At 45.9% G+C, this 13,809-nt stretch overlaps 1 protein-coding gene across 1 annotated transcript; it reads right to left on the bottom strand.

Annotated features, from left to right (window-relative positions):
- Window positions 1-504: 504 nt before the first annotated feature.
- Window positions 505-8,722, bottom strand: ANGEL1 (angel homolog 1). The gene is made up of 9 exons (XM_029964225.1): window positions 8,119-8,722; window positions 7,373-7,599; window positions 6,734-6,803; window positions 5,883-6,316; window positions 5,082-5,208; window positions 4,140-4,250; window positions 2,922-2,991; window positions 2,331-2,488; window positions 505-1,530 (listed from the first exon to the last, which is right to left on the bottom strand). The coding sequence occupies exons 1-9, from the start codon at window positions 8,720-8,722 to the stop codon at window positions 1,361-1,363; spliced, it is 1,971 nt and encodes a 656-aa protein (XP_029820085.1). The 3' UTR covers window positions 505-1,360.
- Window positions 8,723-13,809: the final 5,087 nt, after the last annotated feature.

Here is a 13,809-nt window from a genome sequence, read left to right on the forward strand (position 1 = left end):
TGACTGATTGATAATATTTCTGCCAATATTGGTCTCATCTCTTAGGGAAAAACTGAGGACCAAATGTCAGGCTGAACTGGGGAATTTACTCTAGAAACAAGTACAGTTCTACTGCTTTTGTACTGGCCAAGCCACTGCTGAGAAAAGCACACTGATAGGACACCAAAGGTACACTGGGATCCAAACGACTGAGAATCTGGCTCCAAGTTACACAGCCTTACCCTTTCTCCCAATGCCTGTCAAGAGACAGGAGTCAGTCCTACGAGTTCTACCTAACAAAACATGGCTGGGGCCAGAGGAAGGAAGGAGCAATAACTTCAGTCTGGCACAGGTGGATGCTACAGGTTGGCTATGGACCCCTGGCTGAATGGGAGTGCACAGAGAAAGAGTAGGGCAAATGACGAGTATCAGCTCTTCCATCTGAGGTCTCTGCTGCCTCTCACATACCTTCCATTTTCATCTCTCTTTTGGGACCTCCAGAGTTAGCCTTCTGGGCTTGTCATGCCTTACAGGGTGATTTTTTTCCAATGGATATTCACTGGGAGGATCCTAAATATTTTTCCTACAACTGCCAAACTAGGTACAATTCTGAGACTGCTATAGAAAGGAATGGAGTCTTCCCCAAGGCCTCTAGCCTTTTGCTGCCATTCTAGAGCTGCTGTGGGTGGCTCTGTAGAACCCCTGGCTCCCTTCCTGGCAATCCCATTCCCTGGTCCATTAGTCACAGCAAGCAGTTTCTTGTAGAAACTGTTATACCACACAAACCCTTCTGTCAGCAAGGCAGCCTTTACACATTATTAAGTAAAAGACATTTCTAAGCAGTTAGCAGATCCAACATTCTAAAAGGCAACAAAACAACTAGCCCTGAAACGACCATACTTCATAAACTACCACTGAGAAATTAAAAGAACTATTGTTTTGGTGTAAAAGAATATTGGTGTATACATCCCATGCTCCTTGGTAGCAATTAACGAACTAGAAGTGGATAGCACTGCCCTTCTCTTTTCCAGCTCCTTGAAGATCTCACACAGGGACAAATAAACATGAGAGTTATGTTGGTTCCCGCAGCACAAAAACACCTGCTAAACAAAGCAGTGGAACAAGGATCCCTTTAAGAGATGGTAATGCCTGAATACAACTGGAAGCCCACTGGGAAGACAGCTCAGGGTCGCAGAGATCCAGAAAACACCAATGCAAAAAGCACTCCAACTCTCCCATCCCTGCTTTTAGTGAGGGTGTGAGGGGAGGAAGAGACTTTTAGGGCATGATAAGGAAGAGTTTTCTTGCAAGCAGGTTCTGCAATCCAGAGTGTCAACTGCTGTATTCAGAACAGCCTTTCTTTAGGGAAAGGGAACCAACACTAACTCTCTCTCAGGCTGGAAATCTCCAAGCCAAAGCTAGCCAGCAGGCAGAGATGATCAGATGAACAAAAAGGATTTGGTAAGCCATTTGCCATCAACAGGACATCTTCAGAGAGCAGGGAAAGGCGGCCAAGCAGCTTCAGGGCTCCATCCTTGTATAGCCTGCGACCTGACAAAGAAAATGGAAGGAAACATCAGCCAGAGACTCATGCTGTAGATTAACTCTATACACTCCCAGAGGGATGCTTGTCAATTCATTCCTATTCTTTCCCCGATGAATGAAGACAGCCTGCACAAACACTGCATGCACCTTTGAGCCTAGATGTGAAAGCAGTGAGCATCCTACAATAATAGCTGTTCATGGTTTCATATATTTGCAGGCATAGGAAGCAAGAATATACTAAATTCACCAGGTAGTTGCTTACAGGAGAAGTTCCTTACTGTGTCCTAGCAATAGCTTCAGATGCCCAAGGAGGAATTCATCTCTTCATTCCTAGCCTGTTCCCCAAACTCGATTCTGACATGACCCAAACCAGCTCAGAGACAGTTCTTGGATGCATTTACATGCAGGCTTTCATCAACGTAACTCCTGTTTCAGGTAGCAGAGAAGAGGTGCCATTGTAAGGTAACCAGAGTCACCACCTTCCAAGGCCAGTGTGTGGTCTCAGACAGACCAGAAGTCCAAGTCTTGAACTTAGGAGCCAGCACTGCCTGTTATCAGGAGCACAAGTGAGATACTTACACAGAAGAAAAGAACCCATTCTGTTTGAGCTTCCTCCAAAGTCTACATGAACCTAAGCAGCTTTGTTTTTTTCACAGCAAAGATAAACATTGTCTTCTCAAGATACACAAGCAAATATTGCTTCCACCTTGTGCATCATTTCAGTCAAAGACACTCTGTAGATCTACCCCAGCTTAATGAAATGCACTGGCCTGTCACAGGGATAAGCCCTGCACTGCCACACTCACCTGCCCTGTTTTCCACAGGCTCTGCTGAGTAGAAAATGTAATCAACAGTGGCTCCAAGCCCCATGGGCATTGTTGTGACCTCTGGGCGTCCCCTCTGTGGCAGGAAGTGGCTGTAGACAGAGGTCAGGTTGAGGCCATGCTGGATAACACCTGAACACCTGCACACAAACAGACCATTTACCAAGGAAGGAAAGACAATTATGCCTTTTTGGTACTGCAGTCACAGCTGAATGTTCCCTTGCTGATGCAACTGTCCAAACTATTTCTACTTTTTGAACACATAGAAGAAAGTATTTCAGAACTATTCACTTCACTTACAGCAAAGCAAGGCAGACTATGAACTTCCTTTGTCTTCAACACCCAGTCCTGTCTATGCCCTTCATTCTCGACCTCACCAACACAATGCTGACAGAGCAGCACCCAGCTGTTGGGACATGGGACATCCTGGAAGGATCTAGCTCTTCCAGATAGCCCTCCTTACTTTCTTCCACTCTCACATTTATTTCAGTCTTTACTTCAGCCAGATTTTCAGTACTCAGGAAAACAAGACCGAGTTTGAAGAGAGGGGCCATTGAAGGTGCACCAAATTACCTTGGGATGAATGGCTGGGGATCAGGGTCTTTCACCATGGCAGCAGGCTTGGGCCAGTGTGCAGGGCGGTCTGCAAAGGAATAAAGAGATTCCAGCCAGACCTACACAGATCCCAGAAAAAGCTCCCCATCCCAAGTCTGAGAAGCTTCTCCTGAGACCAAATGAATCTTTTTGCCCAAGAAGAGCAGATAGCTACCAGTCACAACCATCTTAAAGAAAAATATCCAGAGGAAACACCAGCTCTAAGACTAAAAGAAAGGTCCTTAGAGCAGATCAGTGCAAATAACAGAGAAGTCATATTCTGTCCTAAGGACACGTTCTTAAAGCATTTAATATTATTGAAGCTCAGGGTACTTTGACCTTTGCTCTCAAAGAAAGTTTGCTTGTCTTAGCCTACAGCTTACTCAAACAGTGTCTAGAAAGGCTGAACAGAAAATGGAGAATGCAGAACCAGCCATGCCACAAGGCCCATAGGTGAGGCAGTGTTTACTGGGTACCAACATCCAGAGACATCTATGTTGTGCCCATTGTGTGACATTAATCTTCAGGTTTGTTCTCCACCACCAAAAATCTTGAAGCAGAAAAAGTGAAATATGTATACATATGTGTGTTTCACTTCATAAGAAACAGCCTCAAAAAGAGGCTGAGTCTCAGTGCATCTCAAGGAACGCAGTCAGTGTGTATAAGGGAGGTAAGATTGTACTCCTCTGAGCTCTCATTCAATCTAATCACACAGTCACAGAAGGTACCCTTCTGCCTTCCCCTTTCCTCACCAGGCATTACCTCCACCTCACGTTTTCCTTGGCATTATAGAATCATATAACTGGGTTAGAAGAGACCTTAAAGAATGTCTAGTTCCATCCCCCCATCCCACAGGCAAGGATGCCAACCACTATATCAGGTTGCCCAAGGCCCCATCTAACATGGCCTTGAACACTTTCCACAACTTCTCTGGGCAACCTGCTGTAGCGCCTTACTACCCTCTTAGAATTTTAAGAAGTTTAAAACAATTTCCCCTTGTCCTATCACTATATGGCTGTGTAAATAGTCACTCTCCCTCTTTTTTAATAAGCTCCCTTTAAGTACTGAAAGGTAACAATAAGGCCTCAGTTGAGTCTTCTCCAGCCTGAACAACCCCTACTCTCTCAGTTTCTCCTCACAGGAGAGGTGCTCCATTGAGCTAGGAGAGTCACAAGCTGAAAAGTCTCTCATTAATACCTGGTTTAACATCTGTCACACCTTCCAAGAGCACCAGGTGCGGGGGTCGTTCACAGGCAACATCACAAAAACGAAACTGTAGCAGGAAGTCACGGCTGTATTCACGTCTCCCTGCAGAGAAAAGTACAAGTTAAAAAAAATAACTGCAGCAAAGTCACATCTACCAGGAACACCTATATACATTTCAGACCTTTGGGCCTCTTAGACCTCTTTTGTTTGAGAGAGGCTTTTGTGCCCAAATATTTTAATACCATGAGAATAAAAATCACTCAATAAGTTAAATGCAGAACAGAACAGATGTGTAAATGTAGAAGAACAGAGCACAGATATTGCTATCCCTTTAGCTAATGCAACAGTCAAAGTCAGCACAAATTAAGAATGTCCCCTCTGAAACACCACAAGTTCAAGGGACTTTCAAGCAGATCAGTCAGTGTGCAAGTCAAGGAAATGTCTGTCAAAAAAGAAAAAACTATTCTGGAGATCAGATTGACTATAAGTTCTACATGCAAGATTTTAACAAAAGCTATTTTGTGGGGACTCCTCTTTTTAATCCGCTCTAAGGATGGTAGAGAACAGACATGATAGAGAACATGAAAATTAGGCTCTTAGGAATGATTTCTTAACAGTGCAGATGAAAGCCGTGGTTGCTGAACACAGTTTACAACTGCACAAAAGCATAAGTCTGGGAATAGGAAAGAGATACTGGTTACTGGTATGGGAACATCCAGCTCCTGACTAGAGAAAGAAAGTGGCAGAAATGGGGCTACAGCAATAGATTCTGGAAAAATTATATTTAATTCATATACCAAGGAAATGGATAGAAGAAGAGAATCTTTGCTGAGTGCCTCATGCAACACATGCCCAAGCTATTCAGAGAGACAGCAAGGCCCACAAACCGCCCATCCTCACAAACTCATGTTCTCAGTGCATACTGGAGCTTACCCGGTTTCTTTGGCTGGCACTGGGTGACATACTGGCAGTTGTCTGTCACACCCAGTGAGCTTGGCCACAGCGGGGCCAGCAGTTTACGTGAATACAACTGTTGGGAAAAGTCTTCCTGACCAGACACCTGCAAAGAGGCCAGAAAAGGAGAGGAACCATCAGCAACACAGGGCAGAACTTTTGCAAGCTATAGTCAATGTATGTATATACACCTGCAAAGGGTAAGACAGGAGAATGCCCTCATAGAAAGGCACAAACTAAGCTATTCAGAATATGGTGCAGCAATAATAAACCTTCAGCTGTGGGGGGAGGATACAATTAACTAAAAGTCATCTGACGATACTTCGCAAGCATCTTGTTGAACTGATGATTTAGCTTGAAAGCCAATGATGTATTTGATCCCAGACACCGTAAGAGGCAATCGCAAGAGACTTTAGCACAGGTGCCCATTTCAAACTGTTTTCAGCAAACATCCACATAAAATTTCAGTAAGTCTTGGTGGAGTTGCACTCCAGTCACTCAGGCACAAAAATTCCATAGCAAAGGAAAACAAAGACTTGAAATTAAGTGGTCTATTATCATAGGTCTGCCTCAAGAGAAACCAAAAGAGCAGTGGTGGAAACAACAGGGACACACTCATCCACTTCTTTCCCCTGCAGTGCTGGAGATATTAGGGAAGACTGCTGAGTAACTGAATTCAGAATTCAGATTATTTCCTCACAAGAGAAAGAATGTAGCCATGCATTTTTCTGGCAACATGCAATAAAGAGCTACCCAATCCCACTTCTGGTTGGCAACTACCTTCCAGGCTGGCATTCCATGGTAGGAAAGTTCACCATTCCGGATGAATTTGTAGAGTGGAGAATCAGGTACGGAGTTCAGGTCTCCACACAAGATGACAGGATAGTAGCTGCCTTCAGTAGTTCTTGCAATTTTGTCAATCTCTGCTAGGAGCAAGGCCACCTGGGCTAGTTTGATATCTCCTCGGCGTGGATTGAACAACACATGAGTGTTGGCCACACACAAAGGACTGATGGCCTTCAGATCTAGGCCCTCTGGGAGCACAGGCTGTAGCAGCAGCACCAAGCCCACATTATCCCGATTGAGGATGTCCAGGCCAGGACGGAAATATTCTACAGGGCTGAGGCTGATCAGCTGAAACCTGCTGTGCTTATAGCACACTGCACATCCATCTGTCTTCGTCCCAGTTCTCCGTTTGTAGAAGCATGCAAAGCCTGAAAAGAAACCATCACCTATTAAAAGGTTTATCCAGTCACTACCTCAGACTCCCCCTATAAGCTGGGAGTTCAGCAAGACTGTGTAGAAAAGGTTCCTACTACATTTGGGTATAGTATTATATCCAATTCTGTTCCAATAATCAGCATTTATTATTAATCACAGGGGGTATTTTCTCTCTCTTTGTCCTTCTAGGACCCTCTCAGTTTTGTTACTCTGATCTTTCAACCCTGAGAAACATCAATTACAAAAGAAAGCTTAAAGATCTAGGCGGACAGTTCAGAAGTAGGGTCAGCAGCCACCTGGCAAACAGGAAGAGGTCTCTTGAAACTGAGTGCTTTGAAGACAGTAAGCAAGAAGAACTTCTTGGCCAGTCCCACGAGCTAGATGTACAAACCAACAAAAGCAGGACATACCCATCTCCTTGAATGTTGGTTCCAGTTGCTCCCAGTAATGGTTCTCTTGTACCTCCTGGAGACAAAGAACCTGGAAGGAAGGCAGAGACCTCACTCACTCCACAAGTATTTGCTAGTTACCTTGTTCTGGGGAAGGAAGAAAATGGAAAAGTACACTCACATACCAACCCTGCAACCAGAAATGTCATCATCGCAACTCTGTCCTGTACTTTCCAGATGAAGAGCAATAACTTTCTGGGCCACATTAGCTTATCATTCAGTTTTCCAGTGATGAGGCAAAAGATCCTTCATCCCACAAAGAGGACTCAAAGAAGAGAGAAATTCATGAAGTCCTCTTCTATGCAGGCTTCCCCTCCTGTGCTGCCTTAGAAACCTGGTCCTTCTTCCTCTATTTCTGCTGTTTACAGAAGTTAAGCCCTGCCATCAAAGTATGACTAGTTTCCACAATCAAAGCAAGATAGACACCAAAAAAAAGGTCTGTGCAAGTCCTCAAACACTCTCAGAGCAATCAGTGTTCAGTTACCAAGCAGGTAGTATCTTCCTAGGACCTCCCCCCATCTCTTTCTTTAATACTGCTAGATCAAACAAGGAATTCAAATTCTGGTGACACTGACGTAGGAAGGGCTCAGTCATACTCACATCAGGATTCCAGTGCTGGATCTCTTGCAAAAGGTTTGGAAGGCGGTAGTTCCAGTTCAGGATATCTGGATGACAGTGTACATAGAGATCAAGGCCCTGTTCCACCAGGTCCTGGGCAAGGATGTTGTAAGACATGACTCGAAATTCAAAGAGAGGAGTGTTTTTTGAGACCTGTCCTAGGACACAGGGCTGGACAGAAAGATCCTCCCAGTCTCTCCATAAAATCTCTACATGCAAGAGACAAAAAGCAAAGTTACTGACACGCTGGGCACCTTTCTGATACTTTTGTTCCCCTGGGACCCAGAAAACAGCCATTCTCATTCCCTAAGCTAGGGTATTAGCCCCTGAGCAAACCCTTACCCACTCTGGTTTTCAGGTGCTCTTTCTGGATGCCTTTGAAAATAGTTGTCAATGGGGATGGCATAAGACATGACCAGAGTCAAGTACACTGAAACACTCAACCAACCTTTCAGTGCATTTTAGATTATAAAGCCAGCACTTGGGAACAGTTCTTGGGAAGGGAACATATAGTGATATTCATACCAGACAGTCTAACAGCACAGAGACCAGTAGCTGTGAGCCCCTCCTCAGCAAACACTCACTTTACAGTTTTCACGAGCAAATCCTGTCAATTCTGCTGGGAAGATCAGTGTCTTGCTGACAGCAAGTCCAGACACAATAACCTGACCACATTCACTACAAATGCCAATCCCAAACTGAACATTAGATTCAGAGCCATTACTGACCATGGTAGGGCACCTCTGTCAGGACAGGACAAAATGGTACTGCATCCTGAATGGGCTGGGCTGGGAGCTCTGCTGGCACAGTCTCTGCATCACACGCTAAACTCCAGGCCAGCACAGCTGGGTCATCATTCAGCACTTCTGCGTTGATACCAGCACAGCCAGCTATCTGCTGATCTGTCTGTGGCACCACAGCTGCCCAAGGGGCACTGTCTGCTACAGTCACTGTTTCCTCTGCTGATAATCTTGCCTGTTCAGCCACTGCATGATCTTGCAGTTCTGAAGAAGCCAAGGCTGCTTCTGAGAGCTGCTGATCAGCACACGGTGTGGCTTCTGGAGACGAATTCAGTTCTCTGAGGCTAGTCATCAATAGCTCTGAACCTTCTAACCAGCCACTAGTGATTGTAACTGATACTTTCCCCACTGCTGGAACACTCTCACTGGCTGGCAAATTCCCTGCTCCTTCCTCCAACCACTGCTGGAGAAGGGCTTCTTGCTCTTCTGAGACCAATCTTCCTCTGGACGCAGCAAAGACGCCTTCTATCTGGGTGGACGGGCTCTTCGCCAGAAGCACATTCTTTCGACAGGTAAAGAAACCATCTGTCATTTAAAAACAAAATCAATATAAGACAGCCAGAAATCCTTTCCAACTCACTCTTTTCTTTTTCCAATGCATTTGCTGTAACTCTGTGCAATACAACCATTCAGTATATCAACCCAAACAAATTACTTCTCTGAAGAAAAATAGTTTCAATCTGAAAAACTTCCCCTGCCTGCTCTGGAATGCTAAGCCACAGTCCAAATCTCGTTATGTTCGTCAGCCAGTGAAACTGCATATGATAGTAATGGCTTTACCAAATCCAGGGAATGCAATTCTAACTTATGCAGCACCACAGACAGTCATCCAAGCTAAAGGGCTTTGTAGAAACTATCAGCTCTCAGCAGCACCTATAAAGGCACAATCTGTTGAAGTTAGCTGAAGTTAGCTGATCAGGTGTGTGGGCTAAGAAGCCAAGGTCTTGTAGATCATAACTTGGAGCAAGTTTCTTTCCAGGGATTGAGTAAGAAATAGCAGTCAGCTAAGAGAATGAAATATTCTCTCCTATGAGGAGAGGCTGAGGGAGCTGGGGTTGTTTAGCCTGGAGAAGAAGAGGCTCAGGGGAGACCTCATCACTCCCAACAACTACCTGAAAGGAGATTGTAGCCAGGTGGGCGCCAGTTCTTCTCCCAGCAGTAGGACAAGAGGGCACAATCTTAAGATCTGCCAGGGGAGGTTCAGGTTGGATATTAGGAAGAAATTTTTTACAGACAGACTAATCAGACATTGGAATGGGCTGCCCAGGGAGGTGATGGATTCACTGTCCCTGAAGGTTTTTAAGATGAGACTGGATATGGCACTCAGTGCCATGGTCTAGTAACCACAGCGGTAGTGGATCAAGGGTTGGACTTGATGATCTCGGAGGTCTTTCCCAACCCTGTTGATTCTGTGATTCTATGATATCAGAAGAACAGGAGAATGTGTTGTAGAAGAAAAACTGTTCTGTTATTAAGAGATGAAAAATGAAAACACAGAGGGACCAACATGTGCCTTATTAGAGAGAATATACGCACAGAGGAAGTCCTGATAAGAATTACAGATCACCTGATGACTGACACATGAAGCAAAAAAATAAAAACATTTTAAACTGCTTTTAATGTAACAACTGAACATACTAATATTCATGGAGTAAAGCAGAAAAAGACAGACTCTTTTCACTTATATCTATATAAGAGTTGTCATTTACATTTTGCTATGAATTCTGCACAGACAGTAGTCCCTACTGTTGACTAGCAATTTCTGTTGACTACAAATCACTTTTTTCTCTGTATCCCTGTGACAGTCAGTCAGCCAGAGCAGTAACATACTGTCAGCAACATCTGTGTATGCTTTCACTATATCTTTTGTGTCAAAGTTTTCTGTATGTGTCAGAAATGGAGCTTTAAGAACCATATGCCTCTCTGAAGTATTGTAATTAAATTCATGAATGTCAGAAACACCAATGCACCAAGGTAATGCTTCCATGCACCACTAGCCAGGCACGGTTGTTACTAGAGCCTGTTACTACACCACAGAAGCTGAATTTGAGAGGAGTCAGCTAGCTGCTCACTATGACCAAAAACAGCGTGCCCGTCATTGCTACAGGCCCAGAGACAGGTTCAGGAGAGAGGGTGGCTTTACATCAGTAACCAGGGACTGTGAAGCAGCAGCAGGATCTAGGAAACTATGTGAAATAGCAATGCACGCAAAGCAAGAGTTACCCGCAGATCCCTGGGGAGTCCCAGATCTCTGAGCAGTCCATCTCTAAAGATGTTCCCAAGCCTGCAGCGCAGGCCCGGGGCAGGAGTTGGAGCCCCCGCACAGTCCGCAATCTGCCTCTGCAGTACAACAGCGGGCAGCTGTTCCCTGCGAACACCCAGTTCCTCGCGGTGCCCCGGGGCCAGCAGCTCCGGCCGGGCACAGCTGCCCCAGCCCGCCTGCTCAGGCGGGGCTCGGGGAGCTCCGGGAACCGCCGGGCCGCACCCGTCCTCCCCTCCCCCTTCTCCGCCGGCCGCCGCCCGCGGCTGGGTTCCTTGCAGGGCCCGGAGGAGCCTCGCCGCGGCGTAGCACATAGAGAGCACAGGTGCCGATCATACGCCCGGCACGGCAAGGCCTCACCGCCCTCGGCCCGGCCCGGCGCCGCACGCCCCCGCCTCAGCTAACACCTTCGGCGCGGGCTCCGCGGAACGGCTCGCCCGAGCACTCACCGCGTCGACCGCGGGCTGGCGGGCGCCTCGGGCCTGGCGCTCCTCCAGCGCCTTCTAGGACCGCCCGCTCCGGGAGACCGCAGCGCCGGGGTGGGACGGCCGCGGAGCGACTCCGCCGGGGGGGGCCCCGCCCCGCCCGCTGTGAGACGGGAGCGCGGCCGGGGCCCCAGGCGCTGGCCGCTGTGCCGTACCCGAGGGGTCCCGACCTGTGACCCTGGGCTGAGTGACGGCAGTCTTCTGGCCTCGCCACCCTGAAATTTGTGATTTCAAACAAAATTTTTCACCCCCAGTTCTCCAGAATTTCAAACAGGACAATTTCCCTCGGCAAAGCCACCATTTGCTCCAGATGAGTTAATAATTACACCGACTTTTCAAACACTGATGCAGTGGGTGAGATGGCAGAGTGGGAGCGTGCCCTCCCTCAAGTGCTGCTGACAGGTCACCACAGGTCTGCAAAATCACTCCTCTCCTGGAGGTGAGCATTCTGGCCTCTGCAAGTTGAGATCCATCACATGTTGCAACCAGACAGTTGCATATGAAAAGCAAAGTCCTCATTGAAGTCCAGGACTTTCATGTTTACTTCATGCCACAATTAAATGTTTTCAAAATCTAAAGGCAAACAGATCAAGCTGAGCACACTACAGCTTTTTACATGAAATACACCTTTCTAATGTGCAATCTCAGTATTCTTCCAAACTCTTCAAGATGGGCACCTGCAATGAAGTCCAGATTCATGTCATCCCTGCCTTTTGCATTGATGATAGCTGCCAAACTGTTCCCTTGATGGTGACCAGCTGCTGTGTCACAGCACAGTCAGGCCAGGGCGTCAATGTTAGACAAAACACTTGGTGATTAGCACAATGAGTGTCCACAGCTAGGACCTGAGATGATGTTATAACATATATAAATAATAATCCTACCAGTCTCCTTTTCAAATCCTCAGTTATAAAATACCACAGACCATAAATGCAGTGACTTGTCTCAAATCCCACAAATGTCTCTGGCAAAGCACAGAACTGGACTGTGGTCTCCCATCTGTTGCAGTAACCAAACCATCATTGGTTTTCATTTCTAGTCAGAAAACAGAGGGTGTTCTCCAGAGGAAGTATCTGCAACATTAGGGGCTGATGACTGGGTCATTGAAAACTAGGCTGTTCTTTAAAAGCAAAGATCTAAGAAACCCACATCAGAATAATCAGACTGAAATCAGAGAAGAATGTTAGCTGGTGCTATAAACAAGCAAGCAACTGTGGCCAAACAGCCATAGTTGTTTGTCCTACACTAGAAAAAATATTTACAAACTTTGGCAATAAAATCAAAGCTGACAATGGTCATCTGCTTCAGGGTCAAACCTTCCACTGGGTTTTGTGGCATTTTGTTCTATATCAAAATATAACTCTACCACAGTTTCTAATGATTGGACTACTTGAGAGGTCTATGTAGAACCTAAGAGAATAAAGCCACTAAAATTATCTTTTTGGGGGGGAAACAGACTTTTTCTTCTTCTCTGTTTTACATATTACACTGTGTAGGCTACATAAATTTCAACCTCTGTACCAGAGGTTATGTTCACTGAGCATTGCCCATAATGGAAATATTTCTCAGTGTATGAATTAGTTCTGCCCAACCTTTATCAGAAAGCCTCTTCTGTTACAGTTTTGGTTTTAGCCCCTTAGGAAAAGTTACAAAGTCCTCAGTATAAAAGATGTAAAATAATAAGCATTGAACCAATTTTGGCACCAGCAATAGTTGGTGGGACGAATGAGCACTTGATTCAAGGCCCCAATAAGTGCTGATATGTTTACAAACCACACTTTATTAGTTAACTTACTGGGAATTTGGCAGTAGGGAAGTCTGAATCTGTTCAAGACTAAAAAAGTGAATACATTTCTATCCTCATCTCCTTTAAGACTGTAACTGCCACAGTCTGATTTTCCCATGAAATTGTACACACTGGAATATGAACTTAAAGGAGACAAGAACTCTTATCAGCACCGTGGCACAACTCTTTGATACATCTGTGGGGGTTTCCACAGCCAAAACCACAGCTGTTCTCAGTTATTGGGAGCTGACTGGATCCCAGAGCGATGGGGTTTCCAACACTGAATGTCACCCTTAGGAGTCAGAAGGTGCAAGTGGAACAGAAGAGTGGTGGTGGCAGGACAGGGCAATCACAGGCTCTGCAGAGCTTTCTCATAACTCCAGGACAGCCCATGCAAGCCAGGAATGGGATTCTCCTATTTAAAAGCAGTAGAAATCAAGAATATAGATCTTACAAGTGGTATCATTCCTCCTGGAGAGGTTTTAATTGAAGCCAAGCAGCTGTGCTTTTTGTGTGTAGGTGTGAGAAACTTACAGGGTCTAGGAAGTCGCTGTGAACTTCTCATTTACGGAAGAGAAAAAGCAAATGAACCTGCACACCTGCACACCTCTGTGTCACCTGGTGACACAGAGAATGAGTCTAAGAAGGATGCAGTCGCTGTGTTTACTTACTGACAAACTCACTTCAGAAATTGTCAGAAATGGCCAAAGAAAAATCACCAGCACCCAAGACAGACTGTTGTTGCAGCAGGTTGATCACCAGGTGGGAAGGCTTCTCTTCTCTAGGCCAGGCAGCAATGAGGAGAACGGTAGTGATCAGGGATCCAGGGTACCAGTGCCCAGAGATGGGAGCTGCCATCTGGGAACAGTTTGGAAAAAAGCAAAATTAATCATAAGAGGGCTTGCCAGTACCAGCTTCCAAGACACTCCACCCAGCTGCCCCTAATGCCCACAACAGATGTCAGAGCTCAGCATCTTGTGAGACCAGATCCTGTTTGAGCTCTCTATCGTCCAGAAGGACAGGCAGGGCGTGAGGGGCAGGAGAGTTTTCTGAACCTGCTGCTCTCAGGCTGTGCTTGTACACAGTTG

The sequence above is a fragment of the Manacus vitellinus genome, unplaced genomic scaffold (assembly GCF_001715985.3).
Source record: "Manacus vitellinus isolate BGI_N305 unplaced genomic scaffold, ASM171598v3 scaffold_6_pilon, whole genome shotgun sequence".
NCBI lineage: Eukaryota > Metazoa > Chordata > Aves > Passeriformes > Pipridae > Manacus > Manacus vitellinus.

Coding starts and splice junctions, on each gene's coding strand:
- ANGEL1 (XM_029964225.1), bottom strand. CDS start 8,722: ATGACAGATGGTTTCTTTACCTGTCGAAAGAATGTGCTTCTGGCGAAG. Junction 7,600..8,118: donor GACAGAGGTGCCCTACCATG/GTCAGTAATGGC, acceptor TCTTGCATGTAG/AGATTTTATGGAGAGACTGG. Junction 4,251..5,081: donor GTGCCAGCCAAAGAAACCGG/GTAAGCTCCAGT, acceptor TTTTCTCTGCAG/GGAGACGTGAATACAGCCGT.